The sequence below is a fragment of the Leptosomus discolor genome, chromosome 16, assembly GCF_034619465.1.
Source record: "Leptosomus discolor isolate bLepDis1 chromosome 16, bLepDis1.hap2, whole genome shotgun sequence".
Classification (NCBI taxonomy): domain Eukaryota; kingdom Metazoa; phylum Chordata; class Aves; order Leptosomiformes; family Leptosomidae; genus Leptosomus; species Leptosomus discolor.
In genome coordinates this window covers 13110689-13136579 of record NC_141406.1, presented here as the reverse complement: position 1 = coordinate 13136579, position 25891 = coordinate 13110689, and the positions used below count along the sequence as shown (strand labels likewise).

At 43.0% G+C, this 25891-nt stretch overlaps 4 protein-coding genes across 8 annotated transcripts; 3 read left to right on the top strand and 1 right to left on the bottom strand.

Annotated features, from left to right (window-relative positions):
- The first annotated feature begins 443 nt into the window (after window positions 1-443).
- TMED2 (transmembrane p24 trafficking protein 2) lies at window positions 444-6934 on the top strand. 2 transcript variants are annotated; one of them, XM_086474269.1, is made up of 5 exons: window positions 444-623; window positions 2023-2215; window positions 2636-2656; window positions 4603-4710; window positions 5751-6934. In XM_086474269.1, exons 1-5 carry the CDS (start codon window positions 444-446, stop codon window positions 5873-5875), a joined length of 627 nt encoding a protein of 208 aa, XP_086330395.1. In that variant the 3' UTR covers window positions 5876-6934. The 2 variants fall into 2 exon arrangements, with proteins under 2 accessions (XP_086330395.1, XP_086330396.1); XM_086474270.1 differs by lacking the exon at window positions 2636-2656.
- A 763-nt stretch (window positions 6935-7697) lies between these two features.
- On the top strand, window positions 7698-15706 carry DDX55 (DEAD-box helicase 55). Its single transcript, XM_086474144.1, has 14 exons — window positions 7698-7805; window positions 8105-8155; window positions 8244-8330; window positions 8926-9017; window positions 9133-9195; window positions 9896-10045; window positions 10529-10718; window positions 10967-11049; window positions 11444-11575; window positions 12611-12703; window positions 13379-13493; window positions 14173-14341; window positions 14723-15015; window positions 15454-15706. Exons 1-14 carry the CDS (start codon window positions 7698-7700, stop codon window positions 15619-15621), a joined length of 1794 nt encoding a protein of 597 aa, XP_086330270.1. The 3' UTR covers window positions 15622-15706.
- Window positions 15707-15910: 204 nt separating this feature from the next.
- Window positions 15911-20395, bottom strand: EIF2B1 (eukaryotic translation initiation factor 2B subunit alpha). The gene is made up of 9 exons (XM_086474145.1): window positions 20383-20395; window positions 20209-20310; window positions 19953-20089; window positions 19751-19867; window positions 19165-19277; window positions 18205-18273; window positions 17120-17195; window positions 16797-16922; window positions 15911-16345 (listed from the first exon to the last, which is right to left on the bottom strand). Exons 1-9 carry the CDS (start codon window positions 20393-20395, stop codon window positions 16190-16192), a joined length of 909 nt encoding a protein of 302 aa, XP_086330271.1. The 3' UTR covers window positions 15911-16189.
- A 162-nt stretch (window positions 20396-20557) lies between these two features.
- On the top strand, window positions 20558-25666 carry GTF2H3 (general transcription factor IIH subunit 3). Of its 4 annotated transcripts, none has more exons than XM_086473974.1 (13): window positions 20558-20582; window positions 20881-20960; window positions 21324-21430; window positions 22023-22186; window positions 22444-22506; window positions 22745-22774; window positions 23469-23497; window positions 23583-23657; window positions 23906-23959; window positions 24194-24262; window positions 24357-24492; window positions 24570-24606; window positions 24691-25666. In XM_086473974.1, the coding sequence occupies exons 1-13, from the start codon at window positions 20573-20575 to the stop codon at window positions 24758-24760; spliced, it is 924 nt and encodes a 307-aa protein (XP_086330100.1). In that variant the 5' UTR covers window positions 20558-20572; the 3' UTR covers window positions 24761-25666. The 4 variants fall into 4 exon arrangements, with proteins under 4 accessions (XP_086330100.1, XP_086330098.1, XP_086330099.1 ...); XM_086473972.1 differs by having other exon boundaries at window positions 22736-22774; XM_086473973.1 differs by having other exon boundaries at window positions 21321-21430.
- Window positions 25667-25891: the final 225 nt, after the last annotated feature.

The window sequence follows — 25891 nt, the reverse complement described above, 5'->3', positions numbered from 1 at the left end:
TGAGGGCCGCCCTCCCGCCCGCCAACTCCCCTCAGCGCCGCCCGCCAGCCTCCCGCGCTCCCGCCCGTTGCCGGGCAACGCCTCCTCAGCTGCCCACCCAATGCCGTCCCGCGCGCCGCTCTTTCTGACAGGACAGCTCTCCCCGCCTCGTTCTGATTGGCTCCTCGCCGCCGCGGCTCCGCCCTAGCCCCGTGCTCATTGGTTTCTCCCTAATACAGGCCCCGCATCCTGCGCCGCGCTGTCCCCGCCTCAGGGATCAGGCCGTCCCTTGGCGAATAGTCCCTTAATGGCCACCGTAGCCCAGGCGGTACGTGGCAGTGGGGCTGTGTCGGCCTATGAGCGGCGGCCCCGTGCCCCGGAAGGGGCGTAGCGCGAGCCGGAAGTCCCCCCTCCCCTTTTCCTGCTGGCCCGCCGCTCGGTGCCCCCTCCCGCTGGGCTCCGCCATGTCGCCGGTGCGGGCGGTGCTGGCGCTGCTGGCCGCGCTGGCGGCCCCGGCTGCCGCGTACTTCGTCAGCATCGACGCGCACGCTGAGGAGTGTTTTCTGGAGCGGGTGCCGTCCGGTACGAAGATGGGGCTCATCTTCGAGGTGGCGGAGGGGGGTTTCCTGGACATCGACGTGGAGGTGAGGGGGGACGGCGCCGCGGCGGGCTGACCTTGGGCCGCGGGTGCCGTGTGGAGGGGAGGGCTGCCGGGCCCTGGCCTGCCGCCGCGGGGCTGCCCCGGGGCCGGGCCCTGCGCCCTCGTCCCCCGCCGCGTGGGTGGTGGGGGAGGCCGTGGCGGCTCGGGGCAGCGCCCAGGGGGGCAGCGGTGGCGGTGGGTTATGGAGGCGAGGGGTCGAGCACCGGCTTGAGGGGGGTTGAAACCTTTGGTAAGTTTGGGGCGGTCCCGCCGGCTCGGAGGGGCTCCGTGCCTGCTGGGCACAGGGGCTCTCTGCCCGGCCGGGTCGGGCCTCGCGTGGTGGCGTGGGTGATTTCGGAGAGGACGAGGTGCCTCTCGTGGGGGTTGCGTTTCCTAAGGCTGCTTGTCGTTCCTGCTGTTGGTGCAGAAGGCAGTCGTCCTGCTTTCAGAGCTGCTCTCTTGAGATTTTCTTCTTTGTTGTGCTCGGTATAGTCTTGTCGTTATAAACCGTTTGGCGGGAAGAATGAACAGGATTGCTCTTTACAAAAACCTGATGCTTATCCTGGGAACAGTGTGTCAAAAGGTGTTGTCTTTGATCAGGTTGATTGCTGTCCTGTGAGTTGTGGGTAAGTCCTTTTCTTCAATGAGGCATTAAATTAGTAGGAAAATAATGAATGAGAATTCTTTTCACCTTGGTGAGGAGCAGGTAGTTGTTTGTTTGGGATAACTTCACTGCAAGAGAGTCATTGCTGAGAGTGGATATGACAGTTTAAAATTACCTGTCGCTGTGATCTGGGACAGAGTTGGGAAGCTGTGAAAACCCATTCAGGTGTCACCAGTGGAAGCTCAGCAGCTGAGTTTGGTGGTCTGGTGGGATGGAAGCCTTAAAATCACAGCGACTCCAAGCGCTCAGTACTCTGGCCCTTAGTCCGTTTGAAATGGCAACTGCAACGATACCCAACTGTGTGTCTAAAGTAGTATTGACATATAGGAGAATGTCTTTTTTCCCTCTTTGTTTTCTTTCAAACACCAGAGATAAGGTTTGCTCTGCAGTTGTTAATTTGGGTAACAGCCAGGGCTGCCGATTGGTTATGGTTTGCTTGTTCTTGAATGCTTCTTATCTTGAATGTGGAAGGCCAGTAGTCTTGGCCAGTAAGAGAGGCTTTTGTATGGCTTTCTTTACCAAGAAGTTGTTGGGTTTTTTAAAACAACAACAAAAAAAACCTCTTCTGCTTTTGAGTTGTGAGAAGGAAAGTATGAAGAATGGCAAACCAGTCAGATTACAGGTGGTATTGGTAAATCGGACTGGATAACTTGAGAATATGCATGTAGTGCTGTAATGGTGTGTTTAAAACCACTGTATTTAAAAAAAAAAAGCATGATATTTTGTTTTCCTCGTCCAGATTACAGGGCCTGATAATAAAGGAATTTATAAAGGCGACCGAGAGTCCAGTGGAAAATACACGTTTGCTGCCCACATGGATGGAACTTACAAGTTTTGCTTTAGCAACAGAATGTCCACCATGACTCCCAAGATAGTGATGTTCACTATTGATATCGGGGAAGCTCCAAAGGGGCAAGACATGGAGACAGAAGGTGAGAGAGACTCTCGGAAAGAATTTAGCTCCAGCTCGGGAGCTTTTCCCTATATGCATGACTTTTGAACTTCACTAGGATTCTCAGAATTCCCATTTCTTCAGGCTGTCTAGTTAGCTGTTCTCTTGCACAGCTGAAGTGGATGTGGAGGTTTTTAGATCTCAGTACACGATTTAATGCAAAATCACCAGGGAATCACTTGGCCATCTGCAGATACTAATGCTTTCATCCTTTAGTCTTTTCATCAGTTTTGTTCTCTGGTTTCTAGTTTGCTCAGCAGTATGTAGACCACTACATGCCTTAGCTGAGCTCTTTGATAAATGTGCTAATATACAAAGGTTTCTTTTAGCTGTGTAAGTTACTGTTTTATCTGCAGCCTTTTGTCCTGTACTTGTGTTCATCTCTTACACTTTCCTCTAGGTGGTGGAGATACCTGGGATGGTATGTGTCCTGCTTTTTGAAAGCTCATTAGCATCTTGTCTTTTGCATATGTTTATTCACTAACAGCTAACGTTGGCTTTTTCTCTGTAACATTTGTTTGTAGCATGAGAATGTCTTTTTAATAAACTACATAAAAGGTCTGATTCTGAGCAATGCTGAGCACCTGCAAGCTTCCATCGAGAGGTTTATAAACTTGGCAGCTCTTGGGATCAGGTCCTTGAACTATCCGGGACAGTTTGTCTTCAGGTGGTTCTTTATGGCCAATGGAAGATTTAATCAGGAGTTCTAGGTGAAGTTAAACCAAAACACTGAACATCCAAGAACACTGGATATTTAGACAGTGTTTGCTTTCTGTTGCTGAAGTGGGTGTTGAATAATCGATGGCTTTTGGAAGCAGCAAGCTTCTTTTAGATTGTGAATTATCAGTAATGTTCCAAGGGCAAAAACTTCAAACTTGTCATTTGCTGCAAAAGAAATAAATTCATGTATTGGGTAACAAGTTATAAAGTTTTGTTTAGAAATCACTAACTGTAGCTAGAAAGGCAATAAATACTTGTTTTCTATTTTAGCAAGTAAATCACTGTGTGCACTGAGTGCTTGATGTCAGTTGAAAAGTAACAAATTCCTAACTTCTGGGGTTTTTTTGAAGACTCAGTTAAATGTTTTATTGAGTCTGAATGTATCTGTTGTAAAGAATATTAGTGCAGCTTTGAATTTTAAGGCATTTTTTCTTGAATGTATTTTTTTTGAATGGGTTTAAAGAATCCCTGCAACTGCAATTTCTTCTTTTATAATAAACTGCACTTACTGCAGTGACCAGTTGGTTGTGAAAATACGGGATTTACGATATTAGCAAAGTAAGTGTGGTTTACAGAACTATTTAGATTTTAAGTGTAACTTGCTTGAGTGTTATTCTCTGGTCCTCTTTTTGACCGTTCCCCATAAGGTGTGTATTTTGAATAACTTTTATTTTCAGATTGTGATCTGAAACACTTAATTTATAAATAAAAATGCAATAAGGTAGCTTCAAAGTCAAGTATGTCCCTTTAGTGGAAAATGTGTCAGTTTTGTGACTTTTTTTTTTAAGAGCTGATTGCCCAGGGTGTGTCTGTGGAATGATGTCTTGAACTTCCCTGGGTGCTAGAAAACTTAGAAATTTGTAAGTTATACAAGTAATTTTCAAAGTGGATCGTTCTTTAAGCATGAACGTATTGAAAAGATCCTGTGATTGACAGTCAAATCGCTAAATCTTGGTTCTCTGATCCTTCCATTTGCTGAACTATCTCAGGCTAGTTTTCTGTTACAATGGTAACAGATATTTCCCTTCTGCTTTCACGGCATACCAGAACCTGAAGCCAGTTCCTGCCCTCTGCCAGGCCCCTCTGGCATTGTCTCTGCTGAATGCTGTGCTTCAGCTAAACCGGAAGATCACGAGATGTGAAATATCGCTTCAGAAAGTGATCTCGTTTTGCCAGCATCATGATCTTCAGCTAAATTCGCAGTCGTTCTATTTTTGCAAACTTAACATCTAGGAAAAGCTGTAATGTTAAGATAATTTGCCTGGAATATATTGGACGATATTGGCAAAATAGACTAGTGTGTGGTATTGATCCCGTGTTCTGACATTCTGTTGTTCTGGAAGAGTATGCCCACCTTGGGAATCAGTGGTCTGTACTGACTCTAAATTGTGTGTCTTCTGTCTTCCAGTCGGATGGGGAGAAAGATGTTTTCCCACTTGTTGCGTACCATAGTTACACACCATAGGAAAAGTGGTGCTATGAAAACTAAACGTTACTTTGCTGTAAGAAAAGAAGGTTTTCAGCTGTTCAGACTGCATTTTTCAGAACTCCTTCTGTGACAGGAAATTAAGTATAACTGTAAATTTTAACAAATTGTTTTTTGAGTTAGTAACAAGACTTTCTGGTGCTTTTGAAATTATTCTGCAGCTCATCAGAACAAACTAGAAGAGATGATTAATGAGTTAGCAGTGGCCATGACAGCTGTAAAGCATGAACAGGAGTATATGGAAGTTCGTGAAAGAATACATAGAGCAAGTATGTGTCTTTGACTTAAATGCCTTCTCCCCTGAAATGAACTTACAAAATGCGATTTAAAATACAAGTCCATGAAAGCTATTCCAAGTACTAAAAAAAAATTTAGAATAAGTTCTGAACTGCCTGTCCGTACAATAAAGAATGTAGTTGGTGCTTGCAGTCTTCTTTAAATTGGCTTGCCTCTCATGTAATGACGATTGTTGTGCAAAATAGTCTTGACTTAATTGGTGTAAATGCTGTAGTTCTTGGAATGGCATATTGGTGAAGATGGCAGTAATGATATGGGTTCCGGGGACAGACTTTGGTTGAACTTTTGCTTCATCTTTGAAGTGGATGTGGCTTAATAATTGAGCCAAAGTCTATTTCAAATACTCTATTTTATGGAATAGAGCAGAATGACTGCTGTTTCCAAGTAGAGAATACGGTTAGCTCTCCGGTCACTTTCTGAGATGCAACTTTAAAGTATGACTGAGAGTGCAGAGTGGAGTGTTTGGGGAAACCCAGTGAGAATAAAGCACAAATATTTTTAATGTGAAAATACAACATTATATTGAAGCGCTGGCCCCTCAACTTTTTGAACCTTTGCATATCTCCGGTTTTATGACTTTTGTTGCTAATGGTCTGATTGAGAAAATGCAGAATTTTTAGAACCCAAGATGATGAACCTTTAGAGATTAGAAATTTCCCGCTGGACTTTGAGACCGTAATACATGACTGTTACTTGAAAAAGCGAGTGGCTGCTGCTTGGCAGTTACAAGCTTCTGTCTGGCCTCTTTCAAAGTGGGCAGAATAGAGCTGTGGTGTATGTCCACAGGTGAGGTTAAAACACCTGCTTGTGTAGCACCGTTCAAACTGCTCAGATAAATGCCCCCGCTCAGCTCTCAGACCTCATCTCTAGGGCTGCAGAGGCCTTGTGGGATGCTTGTAATGACATGATACAAATGTCAGTGGTACGTCAGTTCCAATGACACAGTGTGTTTTAAGTTTGTTTTAAATGCTTTGTTACTTACTACCTTTTGTTTTGTTTTGTTTTCCAACAGTTAATGACAACACAAACAGCAGAGTGGTTCTTTGGTCATTCTTTGAAGCTCTTGTACTAGTTGCCATGACACTGGGACAAATCTACTATCTGAAGAGGTTTTTTGAAGTCCGGAGGGTGGTTTAAGAGTACTTTTCTGGTCCCGGATTTCAGTTCACTGTCTACCAAACATCCTGGTCACAAAAAAAAAAGTCATTTAGTTTCTGAACCCTCTTTACTGAACTGTAAAACTTATTTGCTTCTGTTCCTTCCTAGTTAAAAAATGAATTGTTTTTATATATCTTCTGTAGCAAAAGCTGTGCTGAAATCTTGTCACTTAATTGGCATATTTTTTTTTCACTTAAATCTGCCTAGTCTGTATGCTAAGCGAGGTCCAAGCAAGCTGCAAATGCTGTAATTCAACTGTAGTAACAAGCAATGTTGTTGTCTTTTCTAACTTTTTTTCCTGTTTCCATAAGTCCTTGCAGTCCTATCTAGGGAAACGGTACAAGGCCCTAACATGACTGTTTGCATTTTTGACGTCTTTAACCCTGCAGTAGGTGTTATGAAATTGAAAGAATCCCTTCTTCACTCACATAAACCTCCAAGGAGAAGCAATTGGAACTTTATTCTGGTAGTGAATAAAGACAGCTGACCACTTCGGATCTAGTATTCATTCCTAGTTGATATTTAAAAGAAAGTCTTCAGTAACAATCCTAATTACATCAACTTATTCCCAAAGTTCTTTTAAATTAAACAGTTGATATGAAAGTACATTTTCTCCTCTCGTTACCAAATGTTCATCGAATGGTTTTTAGTCTTTCACAGGTTTTACATCGAAGCCAATTGTGTGCAGTGTCTTGGCAAATGATAGTTAACCCTTTGGTTTCTGCAGGTCCAAAGCTCAGCCTGTGGGCGCTCTTGCAGGATGCGTTGGTGGTCAGGAAATCTGGATTCCTGATGCCAAAGGGTTAATGATTCTGGGGGTTCATTGCGATGCTATGCAGCCCTTGTATTTAAGTTAAGTGGCAGTCTCTGCCGTTATCTGATCATGATTAGCATAATGCTAAATACTGGTGTGTTTTCTTTTTCAGGCACATGTAGATTTGTTTTTGTATAAAGTTACTTTCCTCGGTATCTGATGATTGGTTTAAAAACTAAAGAAGCGTCTGATGTGGGTGCTGAGCCAGGATTATGTTGTGACTGATGTATATTAGTTGTAATCATTTTTGGGGGTGGGGTGGGGTCTTTTCCAGGGGGGAGCCTCTACAAGTAACACACAACAGTTTTGTACAATTAATTTAAAATTTGTTACAGGTTTTCATGTTCCGGGTAAAGTTTTTTCAACCTTGGGCAAACACTTGCAGCAGTTCTTCAGAAAGGTGGCTGTTACACCTTATTGTGACTGTTGTGTGCCAATATTTTTGTGTAAAACACTTAAAATTGAATTCTAAGATGTACATTTAAAAATTGCTTGTGAATCTAAATATGACCCAGGTTCGATAAATAAACAAATTCTTTAAAAAAAAAAAAGGTAACTTTGGTGGGTTTTTTTTTTTTACTATAAAGTATTAGTATATCAGGAGTTCATCCAAAAGCCATCCTGCTGTGTGGGCAGGTGGAAGGAATCGCAGGTAACTCTCAACCTACGGCTTTTCCGCTCAGCTGCGGGCGGTTGGGTGTCACGGTGCTGCTGTGTGACTCGCTGAAGTACTTGCTGTGGTAGGCCGCTGCCATAAAAATGAGATTTTTTTTTTTTTTTTTTTTTTGCTGTATCCGAAGCGCGGTTGTTCCTACCGAGTTTTCCCACAGAGGAGGCAAAAACCGGCAGGCGGCGGCGGGCGATGTCGCGGGCGGAACGAACGTGCTGCGGCGCCTGTTTCCGCACGGCCCCGCCGAGGCCGGACCGCGGGGCTGGGCCGGGGGCGGACAGGCCGGGCGGCGGACGCGGCCGAGGCGCCCGGCAAAGATGGAGGCGGTGACCGAGGGCGGCTGGGAGTCGCTGCCCGTGGCGCTGAGTCCGGGCGTGCTGCGGGCGCTGCGGGAGCTCGGCTTCTCCCGCATGACGCCGGTGCAGGTGAGGGGGCGCCGCCCGCCGCTGTCCCGGGGACGGCAGGGCCTGAGGGAGGCGGGGGCGGGAGGCGGCGCCTGGGCCGGCTGGGGACGGGCCGGGCGGGCGGTGAGTGGGCTCGGTCCCAGCGCCGAGGCCACAGGGGAGGGGGTTCTGTGGCAGCCCTTGGCTTTCCCGCCCCCGGCTCTGCTTGGGCGGTGTTTACACGGAGCTTTTGGCGTCTCTTGGCGGGGTTCAGCCTCTGCGGGAGTTACCGCCACCGCAGCCACTTCGGCTCTTCACGGGGTGGTTCCCTTTTTTTGCAGTCTGCGACCATTCCGCTCTTCATGAATAACAAGGATGTTGCTGCAGAAGCGGTGAGTGATTTTTCTTGGTCGAGTTTGTTGCATTTCTTGATTTCTCTCCGGAGCTGAGGGAGGGCTGACTCTGTTTCGCTTCTCACAGGTAACAGGCAGCGGCAAAACCTTAGCCTTTGTGATTCCTCTTCTGGAAATTCTTCTCAGACGGGAAGAAAAGTTAAAGAAAATGCAGGTAAGCTTCAGTTATTCGGAGCATATTTTTATGATGTGCCAGTAAGATGTGAGGACTTCAGGAAAAGTATCAATAAGGAAAATTGCATACACGTGTGACCACGTGCTCAGCTCTTTGGTATAACGAGAACAATAAACTGTTTAAAGCTTGAAGTTAAGTATTGGATGCTTTCTTTGCACTTAGATACAGCTTCTTATTTGACGTGATCAAAACATGTTTCTGAGCTGTTAGCAAAATGTTTTAAAGTACCAAATACTGTGATGTCATGCAAGCGAATCTTTGAACACTTTTTAGCGTTCATTGACTTGGATTACATTTTGGTGTACTGAGAACTTGCACTGTTATTTGCTATTAAATATTATTATGAGATACTGCTCTTTGAGCAGAGGTATTTTTTGCACATTGGTGTAATACCTCTGTCATAGGTATTTTCCGTTATTTTTGTATACTTTATTGTATTTCTGTGGAAATGTTTTGTGTCAAACTAGGATCATAAACGTGGCACATATTTGCTTAGCTTGTAAGGGAGAATTTTGCCCAAATCTTTCTTCAAGTCTGTTATTTTCCATAAATTCCGTCTGTTTTTCATGTGCAGGTTGGAGCTATAATTATCACACCAACAAGAGAATTAGCTATTCAAATTGATGAGGTACTATCACACTTCACAAAACACTTCCCCAGGTTTAGGTGAGTGAACTTGAGGCTTGTCATAACCATAGTTCCTTTTTTTCTTTGGACTTCTGTCATTTGTAAACTAGCAAAACTTAAAGGTGACCTAAATCTTTCTGGTTTATTGTTTTAGTCAGATTCTTTTAATTGGTGGCAGGAACCCCATGGAAGATGTTGAGAAGTTTAAAGAACTTGGGTGAGTTGATTGTCAATAATTTTTATCATGCCTTGCAGCTGTGGTTTTCTCCTTGTCCTTAGGGTTTTCACATTAGAACCTTCGTCCTGCTGGTGCTAAAATTTGAGTGTGTTTGGGTGAATACAGAGGAAATTGTGGATTCTTTTCCTTGAGTGAGATACATCCTAATGACACAATAGGAAAGGGTCATATGTGAAATCAGTACTGCTTACATGCTGCGTTTGGGTCCAGAGCAGCATGCAGCACGGTGAGCTGAAACTGTCTTCACTGAATATCTCAGTTCCTTCTTTCTGGTAAATGTTGTACTAGCAGTAGGCTCTGGTGAGATTGAGACAGTGCTGGTGAATAATTTTCTGAAACTTTGGTGCTGATACCGATGATGAAGTCTTGAAGCAGTCATATATGCCACTGGCTTTTGCGTGGACGTACCAAATATTTCTTCTCGCTGATGGTTGCTTTCCGTAGTTGCTGACTGTGTTCTAAACTTGTGTTACCATGGAAGGTGTGCTTTCACCTGAGCGTTCTCCCATCGACATAGTGACTGAAAGGCACTGAAATACACTTGGAAGTGACAAAACCAAATTGTTTTACTGGAGAATGCAGTCAGTGCGTGCAGGTTTATGCTGTGATGATAACGTTTGCGGCTCCCCCAAAGTCCTTGCGCAGTTACGCAGTTGCTGTGTGTCTTGTTCACGAGCAGTGGGAACATCATTGTAGCTACACCGGGTCGCCTGGAGGATCTGTTCAGGAGAAAAGCAGATGGGCTGGATCTAGCAAGCTGTGTGAAGTCTCTTGATGTGTTGGTATTAGACGAAGCAGACAGACTGCTAGATATGGGCTTTGAAGCAAGGTATTTACATGATAAATTCTAGTAATACTTCTGAAGTTTTAAATGAGCTCATATATGATTGATGTGAATGAGTGTGGCCTACAATGACCTCTGAAGTTAGATTTGTTCTGTTTGGTTCTTTTATCTCTCTCTGCTCTGTAGACTACATAAAGCAACTGCTTTATGAGGGGGGAGGGAATCAGGAAAGAGTGGATCCTTGATGACTACAGAGTTTAACATTTCTTTTTTTTCTGATGTGTATTAGCACATGCTATGTTAATGCTTGATGTAAGCGTTGTTATTTACACATCAGAATGACTTAAAACACTTCAGCAGATAAGCTTTGATGTCCCTTTTCTCTTTCTCTCAAAGTTAATTAGTTCAATAGAAGATTGGCACTTAATAACAAAAACTGTTTAGTTTGTAAACTCTTACTTCCAGTGATTAGACTTCTTTCTGAGGGAAGTCCTGGGACAGTTATGTTTTGCGTGTTCTTATTTGCAGTTTAAATGCCATCCTGGACTTTTTGCCCAAGCAGAGACGGACAGGTCTGTTCTCAGCCACTCAAACTCAAGAGGTGGAGAACCTGGTGAGAGCAGGTCTCCGGAATCCTGTCCGCATCTCGGTGAAAGAGAAGGGAGTGGCAGCCAGCAACACCCAGAAAACTCCAACACGCCTGGAGAACTACTATATGGTGCGAACCTCTGTGCTTCGGGGTAGTTTCTTGTTCCCTCTCCTTTTTTACTAGTTCTGTCAGTAAGTTTTTAAGTCTTGGCCAGTTAGGAACACGTTAATAGACGAACCAGAGCTCTTGAAGACATAAAGCTTTTGCAAGTTCTCCAAAGATCAGTAACGTAGCTAAGGGGAAAGATGGAGGAAACTGGCAGATCGCTTTGTATCAAGTCTGTTTTCTTACTTTTTTTTTTCTTTTGCATTGTATAGATCTGCAAAGCAGATGAAAAATTTAATCAGTTGGTGCATTTTCTTCGACAGCACAAACAGGAAAAACATCTAGTCTTTTTCAGGTAATTCTGTTTGTGTTTCATTGTGAAAACAGTATCGTGGCTTATCACTTATGTTCCAAACGGACCCTTGTGTTGACAAGGACACAACTCTTTTAAAAAAGTGATTTGTTTTAGTAGCTGTCTTGTAGAATATGGTGCCTGACAAGAGATTGATCATTGCTTCGTGTCAGGATCGTGTTGAACTTTAGGCAAAACATAAATTTTATATGCATTTTTAAAGTAAGGCGTTATAGACTATTATATGTTAATTATAAAAATGTTGTACCTATTTTAAATAAAAATAGGCAATAGCATATATTTTTGAAGGGTCTCAGACCACTCTATCTTGACTGTCTGAACCAGATTAAAAATGCAGCATAATCTTTTGCTTTTATGTCTGTCTTTATCACAACAGCACGTGTGCCTGTGTGGAATACTATGGGAAGGCTTTGGAATCCTTAATTAAACAAGTGAAAATAATGAGCATTCATGGGAAAATGAAACACAAGCGTAACAAGATTTTTACTGAGTTTCGGAAGCTCCCAGGGTAAGAACACATGAACGGGTCAAACCAGCCAAAAGTAAAAGCAGTAAGGGGGGGGTGATTTTATCTGACAATAGTCTTCAGCCACTGAAGTGTGAAGAATGGTGTGCTGAGGAGAAGGACGCTGCTAACTGGTTCTGAATGTATGTATAACAACACAAACTATGCTTAGGTACTCAAAGTATGATCACAAACAAAGTGAAAATGTGACTGGAGCATGTCCAGCCTCATTTAGGTAATCCGTGTGGCAGCGTGGAAGGTGCAGGGATGTGGATTTAGGATAAGCTGCAGCCCGGGACCCTTTAAAGTTTGCGGTGCTTGCTGGCCAAACATGCGAAGCCCATCATTGCTGCTGGTACTGGTGCTGCTGTTTTAACTGGGCACACTGTGCTGTCGCATGCTACATTAGCCTTGCTGTTCAAACATGTCATCGATAGGGAACTGGTAGTGGAAGTAACATTTTCCTGATTGGTAACCAGAGTGGAAACCCAGGATACTCTTTTGTTAGTATATGAACACGAATATGGCAACACGATGCTGTAATTTACTTGTATTCCTTGTCAGCTAGGCAGGGTGTTAAGAAACTCTCGCTGTGGTAGCTGCCGTGTTTTTTACTGCATGGGACCTGAGTTTTGGTATTTTATATTATAAGAAAAATAACTACCAACAGACTGGGAGAACAACTGTTTAAAACAGCATGGTAAAACTGACAGTCTCTTAAGTCTTTTATTAAAACATTTATGGTATTGTGTTCAGCTGTGGTGGATGGGCAGGTGATTTAAAAATAGAACTTGTGATAGGGAATCAATTTTTTTTTTCCTAGTGATGTAAATTACATTCTTTTTCATAACGTTATGTAGAATTTTGGCTGGTGAAAGCTGCAACTACTTTATAATATTTTGTCTCTCTTCAAAAAAACAAATGTTTTAAAGTGTTTTATTCCTCATTCTCTGATGTAGATGCAGAATACATAGCTAGGGGGAGACTGGCTCTTCTCAAATGACAGCTTAATGAAAATACGCTTTTTCTTCTTCCTAGTGGCATTTTAGTTTGCACCGATGTGATGGCCCGTGGCATCGACATTCCAGAAGTACACTGGGTTGTGCAGTATGACCCACCTAGCAGTGCAAGGTACACTTCAGATCTCGAGAACCTTTACTCTACTTGTGGTCACGTTACTGTACTATTCAGATATAGGTTGGGAACACACAACTGCGGAAAACACATTTAATCGCTGCCTGGAAGTTAGTCTGAGTGAATACATAATAATGCATGAACAAGGGAGGCTGAAACACTGCGGGTTTTGTTGTAACTTCTGTGATTTGAAATGACTTTGCCTTGGGTGTAAGTCAAATGGGTGGTTGCCGCTTACATTTCTGTGAAGAGGCACTCTGGTGTAAGGCTTAGGATGAGAATATCAAAGAAAGAACAAGAGGTGAGCTGCTAGGGTAAGTGAGAACAGAGATGAGGGCAGAGACAGGGCTCTTTAAGAAATAGTACATTGAAAGCTCACATGAATGGTGCTTTTCCATGTATTTTAATTCCATTGTCATAATTCTCCCAGCAACTTGCTTGAACTTTGCCCCCAAAACAGATACCCCTTGCTTTATCCTACAGCCCTAACAAGTGAGTGGGACTGCTACACGTCTCGTGTATTGCATTTTACTGATTCCTGTTGGTTTAGTTACAAAGTATATAGCACTCTCTATTATCTGTTCCACAAATTTGCCCTTTTGCTGCCTGACGCTTCAAAATCCGGCTGAGCATCTCCTGTTAAGTTATCTCTGTGTCATGGTGGGGTTTCAGTGCCTTCGTGCATCGGTGCGGGCGAACGGCGCGGATCGGCAACGTGGGCAGTGCGCTTGTGTTTTTGCTTCCCATGGAAGAATCTTATGTTAACTTCCTCTCAATCAACCAAAAGGTTAGTAGGCTTTTATTCTACCCCAAAGCAGGGAAGAGCAAGGGGACAGGCTTACTGAGTTTTGAAATCAGAATTTGTGGGATTTTAAGGTCATATGCCTAGGTAATGTTTTAGCACAATTAAAAAAAGCCAAGAGCTGCTTATTAATCACCAGATGCAGCCATCTGTTAGAACACGATTGCTGCCAGTGTTATCTGCTGAGTTTGTAATAGGAACACGTGTTGCACTGGGTAAGGAAAGGCTTTTCATTTCTGAGGGTGTGTAGATGGAGCGTTTCCAGGCGGGCAGCGCTGGCTTACCCTCCTACCCCTGCCACCCCCAGTCTGTCCGCTGCACCCTCGGTGCTGTTTGTCTGTAACTCTTGGTAATTCCCCATCCCTGGTCCTGCATTTGTGGGACCGATTGTGTAAATTCTGTAGAGCCCTGCTAACGAGAACGTACCTTGATGAGGCACGAGGTGAAGTTGTTGCCTTTCACAACTGCGGTGTGGGAACTCTCCTGCTGGGCGGAATGGTGAACTGGAGCGCTGAGCTGACCAAGTAGAAGGGGGAAAGGGGCTCAAAGCTGACTGAAGATTAACTGGGGAAGAAGTGTGCGTTTGAAGTTTCACAGTGCTGCTTAAATCATTCAGCTGAACTTTTCCTTTGGTTTTGTTTGGTTTTTTTTTTCTGGTTTTCAGTGTCCCATGCAGGAAATGAAACCACAGACAAATGTGGTAGATCTTCTTCCAAAACTGCAGTCTATGGCCCTAGCTGACAGGGCAGTGTTCGAGAAAGGGATGAAAGCATTCGTGTCTTATGTCCAGGCTTATGCCAAACACGAATGTAATCTCATCTTCCGAATAAAAGGTAATTCCCCACAGGGGCTGGTATCTTTTACTGTTCTTCTCGGGAAAGTGGTGCTTCGTTTGGGAAGCAGCACAGTGTTATTGTCCGCAAGCTTCAGCTACTGATTCCTGATCTCACATTTACTTTCTGCAGCATCAGATTCTGACAAAACTCCTGTTTTTTTCAAGCAACGTGTTACTCATTGTTTTCAAGAGAAAACATTTAATTGCCGAGTCTGACCAAACTAACATAAGCATAAACAAAAGTGACATAGTAGTGTTACTAGTATTAAGCATAGAATGCAAGCAGCAATACAGTAAGATAATGGGTTTTTTTCCTGTGACTTGATAAGTTAACTTTTTATCCAGCAGGAAACTGACTTCAAAATCTTTATTTTAACAGATCTGGATTTTGCTAGCCTTGCCAAAGGTTTTGCATTGTTAAAAATGCCAAAGATGCCTGAACTAAGAGGAAAATGTTTTCCAGACTTTACTCCAGTCACTGTTAATACAGACTCCATTTCATTTAAGGATAAAAATAGAGAAAAACAGAGACAAAGGCAACTAGAACAACAAAGAAAAGAAAGACAGGAAAATGGAGGGAAAAAGAAATTCACAAAGAACAAAGCCTGGTCAAAGCAGAAAGCCAAGAGGGAGAAGAAAAAGAAAATAACAGCTAAAAGGAAGCGTGAAGAGGTAAACTTGCCCATTCCATTGAGCTACATGTGATTTCTGGAGCATAGGTATGCCCTTTCAAATGGCAGAGCCATGGGCTTTTAGTGTGACAGAATTGGCAACCATAAAATAACTTTTTAGGACCTTGACAGGCAAAGCTTAAAAAAAATATAGAGAAACTTTTTAAAGCCAAACACTAAAAAAACTTCTCGGTACTCTGATGCTAGTCAGTAATGCTGCCAGCATACGTAGCATAGATTTTTTTTATTCCTGAGGTCCAGCAGTATGGCGTGATGGTGGACAGTACTTGATAGTTTCCTAGGTACAAATTGAGTATCACGTCCTGCTGGGATCCTCCTTGCAAAATCTCGTTTGTAAACTTCTCTCATGTTCAGCTCTATAGAAGAAAAACCTTTTGTTTTGGTGTTGTGTTTAATTGGTTGTTTTTACTACCAACAGGGCTCTGATATTGAAGATGAGGATATGGAAGAGTTGCTGAATGACACAAGACTCTTGAAAAGATTAAAAAAGGGAAAAATTAGTGAAGAAGAGTTTGAGAAGAGACTAACAGGCAGCCAGAATAGACTTAAAGTAGAAACTGTTGCTGACTTAGAGTCTGAAGGCTGATGGTTATTCTAATGCCCCTTTTACATTAAAATACTGCCTATTTCAATAAAACTGTATTTTTGTAAGAAAATAAGGATGCAGAGAACCGTATTGAACTAATTTCTTCATAAAGACATCTGGTGTCCCTAAAGACATACAAACAAGCCTGCAGTTAAGAACAAAGCTGGAAGCACCGCTCTTGTATGGCGTGGCAGGAGCTGCGGATTTCCATTTGCAGCCTTGTGCGTGTTTTCATTGTGTTGTTTGCAGGTACGTACCCCAGATCAGTAAGTAAAGGCATACCTCAGGCTGAGTTTGAATACACCATAAGGTATTTTATTGTACAATATCAAAATACTCCACCCATCTTTAAAATAATTTATTTTAGGTCTTTAGAAGCTGTAGTAATTCTTGGTTTGTTTTTTTTAACGGTGGTCCATCCGCATGTAATGTTTTGCTTTAAAAACTCAAGGCGGCTGATAATTACATCTTTAATCCTTATCATGTTGTCTCCTCACCATGTCCATGTAACTTGTATCATCTTCCAACTGTGATAGTCACTGAAGAAGATGATACACCGAGTCCTCTGTTACAGATAGAGTTTAATAAGTTCATCACTGACAGCTGACGGAGTTAACACCCCAAGGTCTGTAAACAGTAACGTAATTAGCGATGGTGATGTGTAGTCAATCCAGGGATGCTCCTCTGTTAGATTCTGACTTGTTTTCAGAGTGTCTGCTTTGTACTAGAAGGAAAAGGAGAGCATTACTTCTTATGCAACCGCAAGTTAAAAACCTCTTTTGGGCAAGAGCGGTACTATAGTCTTGAGCAGATGTTTGTGGTAAAACTGAAGGAAGTCAATGGCTTTAAAATGAGGCATGGGCTGGTGCAGCCTTGGTCTCAGCTGTTTTATCTTGTGATAAAGTACAATTTGTAGTCCTGAAGTGTATTGATTTAACTGTTCCTTGCCCTCAGCTGCTCCTGCGCCCCAAACGAACAGCTTTAGGAACGAAATGTTAGTATTAAGACAAGTTATGGCTGTTTGGCATGTCACTGTAACATGGAGCAACTCCGTATTATGTCAAGTAAGCTATAGTAGAGAGACAGATCAATGAAGACATACTTTGACAAAAATTTTTCACAGACATTTAAGTGTGCAGCTTAGCTGGCTAAGAAGTAATTTGAATTTCTCTTACCTTAAACTTATCTGGGACGTCCTGCTGATTCAGAGGGAAAAGTCTTACAAACTTGAAACTTTCTGCTACCACATAAAATGGCTTATTCTGAGCTTTGGCACACACAGCGATTTGATTAGTGCCAATCTGTGGAGACAGATGGAAAACAACATGCAGACTCAGTGCTAGTGTGACATAATGCCCAGTTTCCAACAATAAATAGATATTTACCGGGTAACGTCCAAATAGAAAAGATTTTTCGGAAAGTCTCGAATTCTTCAAAGAAACCAAACTTTAAAAGACTAGAGTTTACAGAATGATGTCATAAACTCAGTCCCTATTACCTTGTTAATAATGCCTCCGCTTTCAACTACACCTTCAGCACCAACTAACACCAGGTCCACTTTCTCCATAATGTAGCTGTTTAAAGGGGGGAAAAAAAATCCAAGTCTTACTGGGTAATATGACAAATGACTTGCTGAACAGAACAGAAATTAGTAATTCAAACAGTCTTTCACTTCTCTGAACTAGTTTCCTCTACCTGTGTAAGTCCATGTGCTGTTACACATCCTTGGAGTGAGCTTTCATCTACTTCCCTGGCAGGAATATTAAATAACTGTTATTTTCAGCCATAGCTGACCTCGGCAAGTGTGTAAATGCTGAAAGAAGTGGAAATGTGACTAGGAATGATACTCAGTTAGAGGAACATGGTGCCTGTGGTAAGATGCTGTAACTACACAGTGAAGTGTAACTGCACTGTGATAACCGTGGCCGAACCGATACACAGGATGCTCCTCATCTAACCCCCTTTCTTTACATCCCTCCAGTATGTTTTGTTAATTGAAAGTATGGATCTAAAAAGAAAACCATCAACTAAGTGATTTGAATAGACTGAAGGTGTTAAACAGAACTTGTAGACTTGTCTGCTCAAGCCACTGTCTTCCCTAGATAGAGGTGCCTTGGTAAGCAGACTGGTGCGTATTGGAGGCAGTCTCTTGGGCATTTTGCACTTGCACAAGAATTGAGGTTCAGATGTATTGCAATTCTTTATTTTCTCATGTCTTGGACTTACACTAAGCAGTGGTAATTTAGCAAATAGCTTAAGAAACCCCCAAATGATAACATATACGTAAATTAGGAAAAAGTAGCCTTTTTGTGTAGCACCTCAGTTCTTTTTTACAGATATCCCCAAGTTCTATGCTTGGGTCTGACTCCTTTTTTTATTCTAACGTGCATATGTCAAATACTTGTTTTGTAGCAGGCATGCTCTCCTGATCCTGCACCTAAAGGTGTAACTTGTTCAGCTTGTTGGATGGCTATGACTAAGTAACAACTTCTGTAGTTTGAACAAGCTTCTAGGAAACTTACATACAACACTATCAAAATAAAATTGTGATGAACCATATTAAGCTTTAATGATCCGACTTACCCAACTGCAGCATCTAGAATCACAGTCACAGGAATGTTCAGCTTCTTCAGGGCTTTTGCCATTTTTTGCCTATTAAAACAAACATGTTTGAAGCTTAAAAGACTTTTCTTTAAAGACGATGCTAGAAAAATATTGCCCAAGAGACTGAAACCCATGACTGCCCCTGTTCCCTGGCCTGTAGTTTTGCTGATGATGTACCCACTAATAGAAAAAAAAGTTCTTATGTAGAAATTGAAACAAACAGATTACAACAAACCCAACTAAGTCAAGTCAGTTTGTTTTTAGCAGTCAGGAATTACAGCTACAGAAAGATGAGTCAGTGAACTATTATTAAGATGACAGATTACCTAAACCGTCTCAGCTTTTCCATCAACAGGGTATAAGAAACAAGAAATAAAGCATGGGGTGCATTGCTAGAAGTTAGTTCAGTGAAGCTGGAAAATCGTACACACTTGACTGAACATCCTTGATTCTAGTGAAAGGCTCGTTAGCAACACACTATCCAGTATGTAGGATTTATTACTTCCCTTACACAACAGTGTAGGCTCTGAAGAGGGAGACCTTACTTTGCATCATCAAAAAACATGGTTAGCTAAATGTTTTTCCTTGCTATGCTTAAGATAATACTGATTATTTTAGCTACTTTTGTGGCAGACAACTAGAAATCAGTTGTCTCCCATCTCCCAAGGGAAAAGTAGGTTGCCTGGTGCTGACTGAAAGTTTGTAGACATTTGAGGAAAACCTAGATAACACTGTAATTAGAATATTTGGTATGGGAAAATACTTGCCAATACTGTTTTTTTTTTTCATTTATCCAGAATAATGTAATATTACTAGTGATGGTTACGACTTAAAATGCTGCAAACAAGCCTAGCAGCTTTTCTTAAGGTATGACAGATTTGATGCTGGCTGTAACTTACCCTGATAACCAAGACAAAACAGAAATTATTGAGTACTTGCCCTGCTTGGTCTGGCTGTGATTCAGTAACATAAACGCTGAATCGCTTCTTTGACTCAACAGCTGCTTCTAACACTCTGAGGACCACTCTTGAGTAGGCATGTGTCAGTATTCGCTGTCAAAAAAAATAATAATCAGATAGTACTTTTTGCTGAGCTTTGGGAAACCTTTACTTTTGTTAATGGTGTCATGGCTTTTATGTCACACAACCGTCCATCAGCATTAAATAATAACATATGTCACTTGTATTCTACAGATCACAGGATAGCAAACCCCTCTGTGAGCCAGCCCTGATGCAGCCCAGGGGTGATGGTCTAGTATTTTAAATGAAAACAAAGCTGTGAGTCCTCAGCATCTCTTAGAAGTAGAGCGCAAGTTAAAGCTGGATTGCATGGAAACTGAAGGAGGGGAGGATAAGTCGTAACAAAATAAAGCGAAGGGCGATGTTATGCCTATGTGCTTGCAGAAGCCACCATCACACAATGCTGATGTGACTGTTCATAAACTTCACTCCCTCCCCTGCTGTTTTTCCGTGACTGCAAGCAGCCAAGCAAGAGAACAAGAGTGGCCCTGCCTCGGCCTACTTACAGCACCATCTCTGATGAAAGGATGACACAGCTTGGCGATTTTGTTCCGAGAGAGAGAGACTTTCCTCAGGAAGATCTCCCCGCGCTCGATCATGATTTCTTTGCACTTGGAGTAGTCCTGGAAAAAACAGCGATGTCTGCTGTGAGGTGGGAGGGTCCCCCCAGCAGGCAGCGTGGCTGAGCGGGGGGGCGGCCGCCCTTACCGAGTACTCCAGGGAGGTGAGGCTGATGAAGCGCAGGAAGAGCTCCCCGCCGGAGGAGACGGCCACCGAGGAGTCCACCCGAGACAGCGTGTCGATGGCGGCCCGCAGGCTGCTCCTCAGGCCCTGGATGGTCTCCCCTGCGGGGAGGCAGAGGTGCACGGTCAGGGCCTCACTCACACGGGCCTCGCCATGGGGAGACCCGGCGCAGAGGGGGGACCCCGTCCTGCCCGGGGCTTGCGGGGGGACCTGGGCCCACCTCGGTCCTGCTTGAGGAAGCCCAGCAGAGCGCGGATGGCGGCCACGGCCGAGGCGACGTCGGGGTCGTCCCTCAGCTGCGCCCTGAAGGTCTCGATCAGGTCTGCAAAGCAACAGGGCGCGTCAGTCCCGGCCCGGCGCTACCCCGCGCCGCCCGCCCCCCGTTCACCGTTACCCTCCGTGCTCATGGCCGCGCCGCGCCGCTCCGCTCCGCTCCGCTCCCCGCCCGGCCCGGCCGCCACACCGCCTGCCTCGCCTGGGCGTGGCGCCGGCGTCCGGGTGACGCGAGCCCTTTAGGATGACGTAAGCCGTGCCTTGGCGTCATCTCCAGGCGTCGGGAGCAGCCGGTTCCTCCGACCGGCGCGATGAGCGCGGGTGAGGCGGCGGGGCCTTGGGGAGCGCCGCGGCGGGAGGCGGGAGCAGCCGCCGGGGCCCGGCCTGCCTCACCCCCCCGACCTGCGGCCGCTCCGGCCTACGGGTTCCTGCCGGAGGGGGGCTCCGGGGCACGGCTTTACCGTCCCAGTGCCCGCCCGGCGGGTTCCCCGTGTTCCCGCCGTGGGCTCGGCTGTGCCCGGCTCCCCAGAGCTGCCAGCGGGCCCGGGCGAGCCCCTCTGCTCGGGGCCTGCAGCCGCGCGGAGCTTGGGGTGACGCTGGTGTGTTGTCGCTTTTTCAGACGATGAGCTGAGCCTGCTGGTCATCGTCATTGACACCAACCCGATCTGGTGGGGAAAGAGGGCGCTGGGAGAAGCTGAGGTACGGCTTCTGGGCGGTGGTGCTGCTGGTGGTGACCGAGGGAAATAATTTGGGTTTTTCTTAAGAACGTTAGTAAGTGGACAACAGATGGGATTAGATTTCTGAACTACGCTAACTTTGTCTGCTAAAAGGCATATAATTGATATTAGAATACTCTTTTTTTAAATAGGTACCCAGCGTGGCTTATTTGCCAAAGTTTTTTTTTTTTCTTTCCTGAATGCTTCCTTTTGGAAAAGGAAGCTCTTTCTGCATCTTCAAATTCAAGTTCTTTTAACTGCAGTTATTTGAGAGGTTTCTTCTAAATCACTTAACTGTAAATGTTAACTGGACTATATCTTCTTCTTTTTTTTTTTTTTTCAGCAGTTCACCTTATCAAAATGCATCGATGCAGTGATGGTGCTGGGAAATTCACACTTATTTATGAACCGCACCAACAGACTTGCTGTAATAGCGAGTCACACACAAGAAAGGTAGAGTTGCTCCTATCCGAAGGTTGGAAGTGCACCTTCCTATATCTGTCTCTTGATTTTCTTGTTGGGTTAAAGAATATAATTGAAAGCAGGATTAAAATACATACTATATCATTGTCTTAAAAAAATAAATTAACCAAAACAGCGTAGGAAAGAAGTAGTCTGACTTAGTGCCTTACAGAAAGCAACAAAAAGGCTTGTGAGACAGAAAGGAGGTTTAAACAGACTTTTTTAAAAAAATATATGGAGAGAGGATGGTAGAGATGCAGCGAGCAGGACAATGCAAGTGGCTGAAATTTCCTGTTAAGTGGATATTTTTCCCCAGATATTTGTGAGTCTCAGGATCTACCCCTAAGTTCAGGCATGGTATCTATTTGCTAGTTCTCTTAAGAGTTGTCTTGAAAGGAGGGAGGTGAATGTGGGTTTTATTCCATTTTGGGTTTGAAGATTGCCTGCCTTATGTAGTCTCTTTAAAGTATTAAAATTATTTGAAATTATACTTCAGAGTATTGCTGTCTACACCTGATTAGTTTATGGCATTTTTTCTTACAAGGTTAGAGACAGAACGCAAACACTTTTTCCTCTGTTTCAGCCGTTTCTTGTACCCTGGGAAGCGTTGGGCTTTTGCAGATCTCCTTGGAGATGGCAGTAGTTCCATGGAATCGAATTGCTCTGGCAGTAAGGATGGAAAATATGAATTGTTAACAGCAATAAACGATGCAATTGCAGAAGAGATTAAAGACCTCATGACAAAAAGTAAGGAAATTAAATTTCTAGGCTTAGTATGCAGAATTGCAAAACACTTGGACTCTCAAGGAGTTGTAGGAATTTCCTTTATTTTGATCACATGAATTTTAATATGTTTAAAGTAGATGAGTTTATTATGCTTGACACCTCGGGTCTCTGCAGTAATACTGTTTGCCAAATATAAAATGTGTAGTATTTGATATGGTCAGGTTCAGCAACTGTTTTTCTATATAAAAGTAACTTTTGCAACTTTTGTTGTGTTGCAGCTGACATGAGGGGCCAGCAAACAGAAACTCTGTTAGCAGGATCACTTGCTAAAGCACTTTGTTGTATCCTTTTGACCACAGAATCTTCAAAGCCTTTATGTATCTTTTAGGCTGTTTCTTAATTAATACTATAAGTTTTACTGCTCCTGTTCTGTAATAATACTCAAAACTGAAACATTTGTCTAACAACTGTGGGTCATGTGTATTAAAACGTGTGTTGGCTGAGGGGATGATCACGTGGTTGAATACTGGAGTTATTTCCAAGAGCAGAATGCAGATTCCTTGATGTCAGCTAATGCAGATATCAACAAGATGAGCAAAGAGGTGAAAGGTAATGCCTTCTCTTCTGGTTTGAATGCTTTCAGAAATATTTGACTCAGAATAACCGATATAAATGCATGTGTACATACAAACAAATATGCGTATGTTTTGATGCACCCCTGTTTCCAAAATTTGCCGTCACAGATACAGGTTTACCCTGATTTGTTTGAAGTTCCCCAGTTTAAATGAGGGCTGGATGGCTATTAGAAGTAAAGGACTACTTGATCATTAGTCCACATTCTTACTCTGATTTTCTATTGCGTGGAAGTAAAGTGGATAAAACTGAAACTGGGATCTCCTTGGAACAACTGGAGGTTGAGAGGAACTTTTTGGAAGTCACATGAAGCCCAAATCCTTTTCCAAAGGGACCATCTGCAGAGCCGTGATGATAGCTGAAATTCTTACTCAGTTTTGGTCTTCCTCTTGTGACTTCCATAAGCTATTGGTGCAAATAGTTTTGCAAGGAGCAGATTGGACTAGAATCAGCTGTACATTTTGGATTCCTTTAATCAATGAGAAATACCATATAGCCTGAATTACGTGTTTCAACCAGTGAGTTGGTAATGAACAGCTTTGAACATTTCTTCCCTCATCAACAGGTGTTAGATACCTGACTGAGATATTAGATGCTGCAGATTAAAAGGCCAAACTACAGGCGACAGAAACAATGTGCTCATGCATTTCCTTTTCTTTTTACTACTTAGCCAATCAAGAAATGAAATCAAGGATTTTGGTAAGAACAACTTCTGTCAATTTTCTTTTAGTCTTGAAATCTGGTGATATTATGTAGGCTAACAAGTTTGTATTGTTTTATTTAGGTCATAAAAGCAGCAGAAGACAGTGCGTTGCAATATATGAATTTCATGAATGTGATCTTTGCAGCACAGAAACAGGTGAAACTGGCATTTTTTTTCATATATATTAACTTTTATTAATGTGCAAGGATAACAAAATTGTTCATTTCTTGTATGATTGTGTTCTGATCAGGTGAAAGAGCTTCACAATGGCTGTAGTGGTCCTGCAGCTGTAAAAGCACGTGCAGTTATATGTGGAGTGTGTTTATGGTGGAAACAGGTCGTGACAGTAACACATTGGTCCTAGCTGAATTAATTTTTCAAGCATTTAATCTCTTTTCTTGCAGAGTATTTTGATTGATGCCTGTGTCTTGGACACTGATTCAGGTCTTCTGCAACAGGTACAGACTTCCTATTCTTATTTGCTGTTTACATTTATTTGCATATAATTGATGCTAAAAAGTTCGACATGTTCTTAATCTCTCTTCTTTCCTTTGTTTCAAGAGTGAGTGTGGAAACATGTTCAGCGAATCTGACAGTTCCAACATTCAGGCCTTGTGCCAGTATGTGGATATTTTAAGTATCCTGTTCGTCTTGTAAAACATAACAATCTGATCGTGCTCTCTGCTTTCCAGGCTTGTGACATTACGGGTGGCATATATTTGAAAGTGCCTCACATGCCATCCCTTCTGCAGTATTTGTTGGTGAGTCATTTAAAAACACTTACTGACTTCATTGACAAGGTGATACAGCAGTTCTGTTCCAATTTGCAAAATGTTTTTTTCTTTGTTCATGCAGTGGGTATTTCTGCCTGATCAAGAGCAAAGATCACAGCTTGTCCTTCCACCTCCTGTCCATGTTGACTACAGAGCTGCATGCTTCTGTCATCGGAATCTCATTGAAATTGGTTATGTGTGCTCTGTGTGCTTGTCAAGTGAGTTTATAAATAGAGTCTGATTTCGTACATCCAAATGAACTGTTTTAGTGAAAGCCAATTCTTTTATTTTCCAGTATTCTGCAACTTCAGTCCTATTTGTAGTACATGCGAGTAAGTGTTTCTTCTTGTTTTAAGGGTGGGTGTGGAAATGTGTTCAGTATATCTGACAGTTCCTTTTTTTTATGTTTTTTTCAGGACTGCTTTCAAAATATCATTGCCACCTGTCATGAAAGCTAAGAAAAAGAAATTAAAGTTAGCTGTGTAACAACGTTACGTAAATACATCATTACCTCCTCCAGTAATTCCATGAAATGGAACATGCTTGAGAAATTGATGGCACTTTTTATTCTATATGAAAGGGAACTGTACGCAGTGTTATTACTTGTTTCTTAAGGGATAGATATTTAGATAGTGTATCTTCTACACAGCCCTTTAAGTAACAAATTGCTGTATTGCCATATAACCTCTGCTGTTTTAAATACTAATTCTTAATTGTGAGAGGAACCAGACATTGCAGCCTGTTAAGAGACACACACCCTGTGAAGCAGAAGGTATTCTGGCCACTGCAAAGTCTCACACCTCCAAGTTATTTTCAAAGACAAGAAAGCTCAGATTCTTTTTGCATGTTGATGTAAAGGTAAGAATGACCAATTCTAGTATGTGGGATCACAACCTTAGCACTATGTTATTCAGGGACTTCAACATCTTGCTAGCTTTTGCTAGTAATTTTTGGACTGAAACAGTATCAGTTTCAAGATAAATGAGCCAATATTTTCAAGATGGCTTAGAACCCACTTTTTTTAATCTGTAAAAATGCCAATTGCCCTGCGTGTGCATTTATATGTATTAATAGTCCTTTGATTGTCCTGTCTTTGTGGTACTTCTTTTTCAATCTGGTATCTTCATTCTGAATAAAAAGGCCCCTTTTTGTTTAAAATAACTTCAATAAATACAGACTTGCTGGTTAGTCTTAAGGTTGTATTTTGAAACTGGAAACAAAAAGATGTAATTCTATGTAACATAACAGCAGGCACACTTTTTTTGTTGTTTAGTATGTGGTTTTAGGTCTGGCATTTGACCAATAAGAGTGAAGGCGTTTGGATTGGTGTTTTCTAATGCCAGAACATGAGAGTGTGCTGCATACTCGGAATAAAATAACAGATATTTTTAAGGGTGAGCTACCTTTTTGCAATTTTATTGTGTAAGAGTAAGATCTGGCACAAGAGGAGTGCCTGAGGGAGGACGGTCTGGGTGGAGTGGGGGGGAGAAGAGGAGGGACGGACGGCTCTGGGCTGTCGTGGCTGATTCCCGCGCTCGGCTCTGCGGTCGCCACCGTGAGGGGGACGGCAGAGAGCCCAGCCGGGGCGTGTGACCGGCCGCAGGCCCTCCCCGGGAG

Excerpts from the sequence above, each read along its gene's own strand:
- TMED2 (XM_086474269.1), top strand. The coding sequence starts at position 444 with ATGTCGCCGGTGCGGGCGGTGCTGGCGCTGCTGGCCGCGCTGGCGGCC. Across the intron at positions 2,216-2,635 it reads GCAAGACATGGAGACAGAAG|GTGGTGGAGATACCTGGGAT; the intron begins GTGAGAGAGACT and ends ACTTTCCTCTAG. Across the intron at positions 4,711-5,750 it reads TGAAAGAATACATAGAGCAA|TTAATGACAACACAAACAGC; the intron begins GTATGTGTCTTT and ends GTTTTCCAACAG.
- DDX55 (XM_086474144.1), top strand. The coding sequence starts at position 7,698 with ATGGAGGCGGTGACCGAGGGCGGCTGGGAGTCGCTGCCCGTGGCGCTG. Across the intron at positions 8,156-8,243 it reads AGGATGTTGCTGCAGAAGCG|GTAACAGGCAGCGGCAAAAC; the intron begins GTGAGTGATTTT and ends CGCTTCTCACAG. Across the intron at positions 10,046-10,528 it reads GATATGGGCTTTGAAGCAAG|TTTAAATGCCATCCTGGACT; the intron begins GTATTTACATGA and ends TCTTATTTGCAG.
- EIF2B1 (XM_086474145.1), bottom strand. Across the intron at positions 19,278-19,750 it reads CTTTCATCAGAGATGGTGCT|CGAATACTGACACATGCCTA; the intron begins GTAAGTAGGCCG and ends TTTTTTTGACAG. Across the intron at positions 16,346-16,796 it reads ACGTCCCAGATAAGTTTAAG|TACAAAGCAGACACTCTGAA; the intron begins GTAAGAGAAATT and ends TTTTCCTTCTAG.
- GTF2H3 (XM_086473971.1), top strand. Across the intron at positions 22,507-22,735 it reads ACTTGCTAAAGCACTTTGTT|CTAATGCAGATATCAACAAG; the intron begins GTATCCTTTTGA and ends CCTTGATGTCAG. Across the intron at positions 24,493-24,569 it reads GTGCTCTGTGTGCTTGTCAA|TATTCTGCAACTTCAGTCCT; the intron begins GTGAGTTTATAA and ends TTTATTTTCCAG.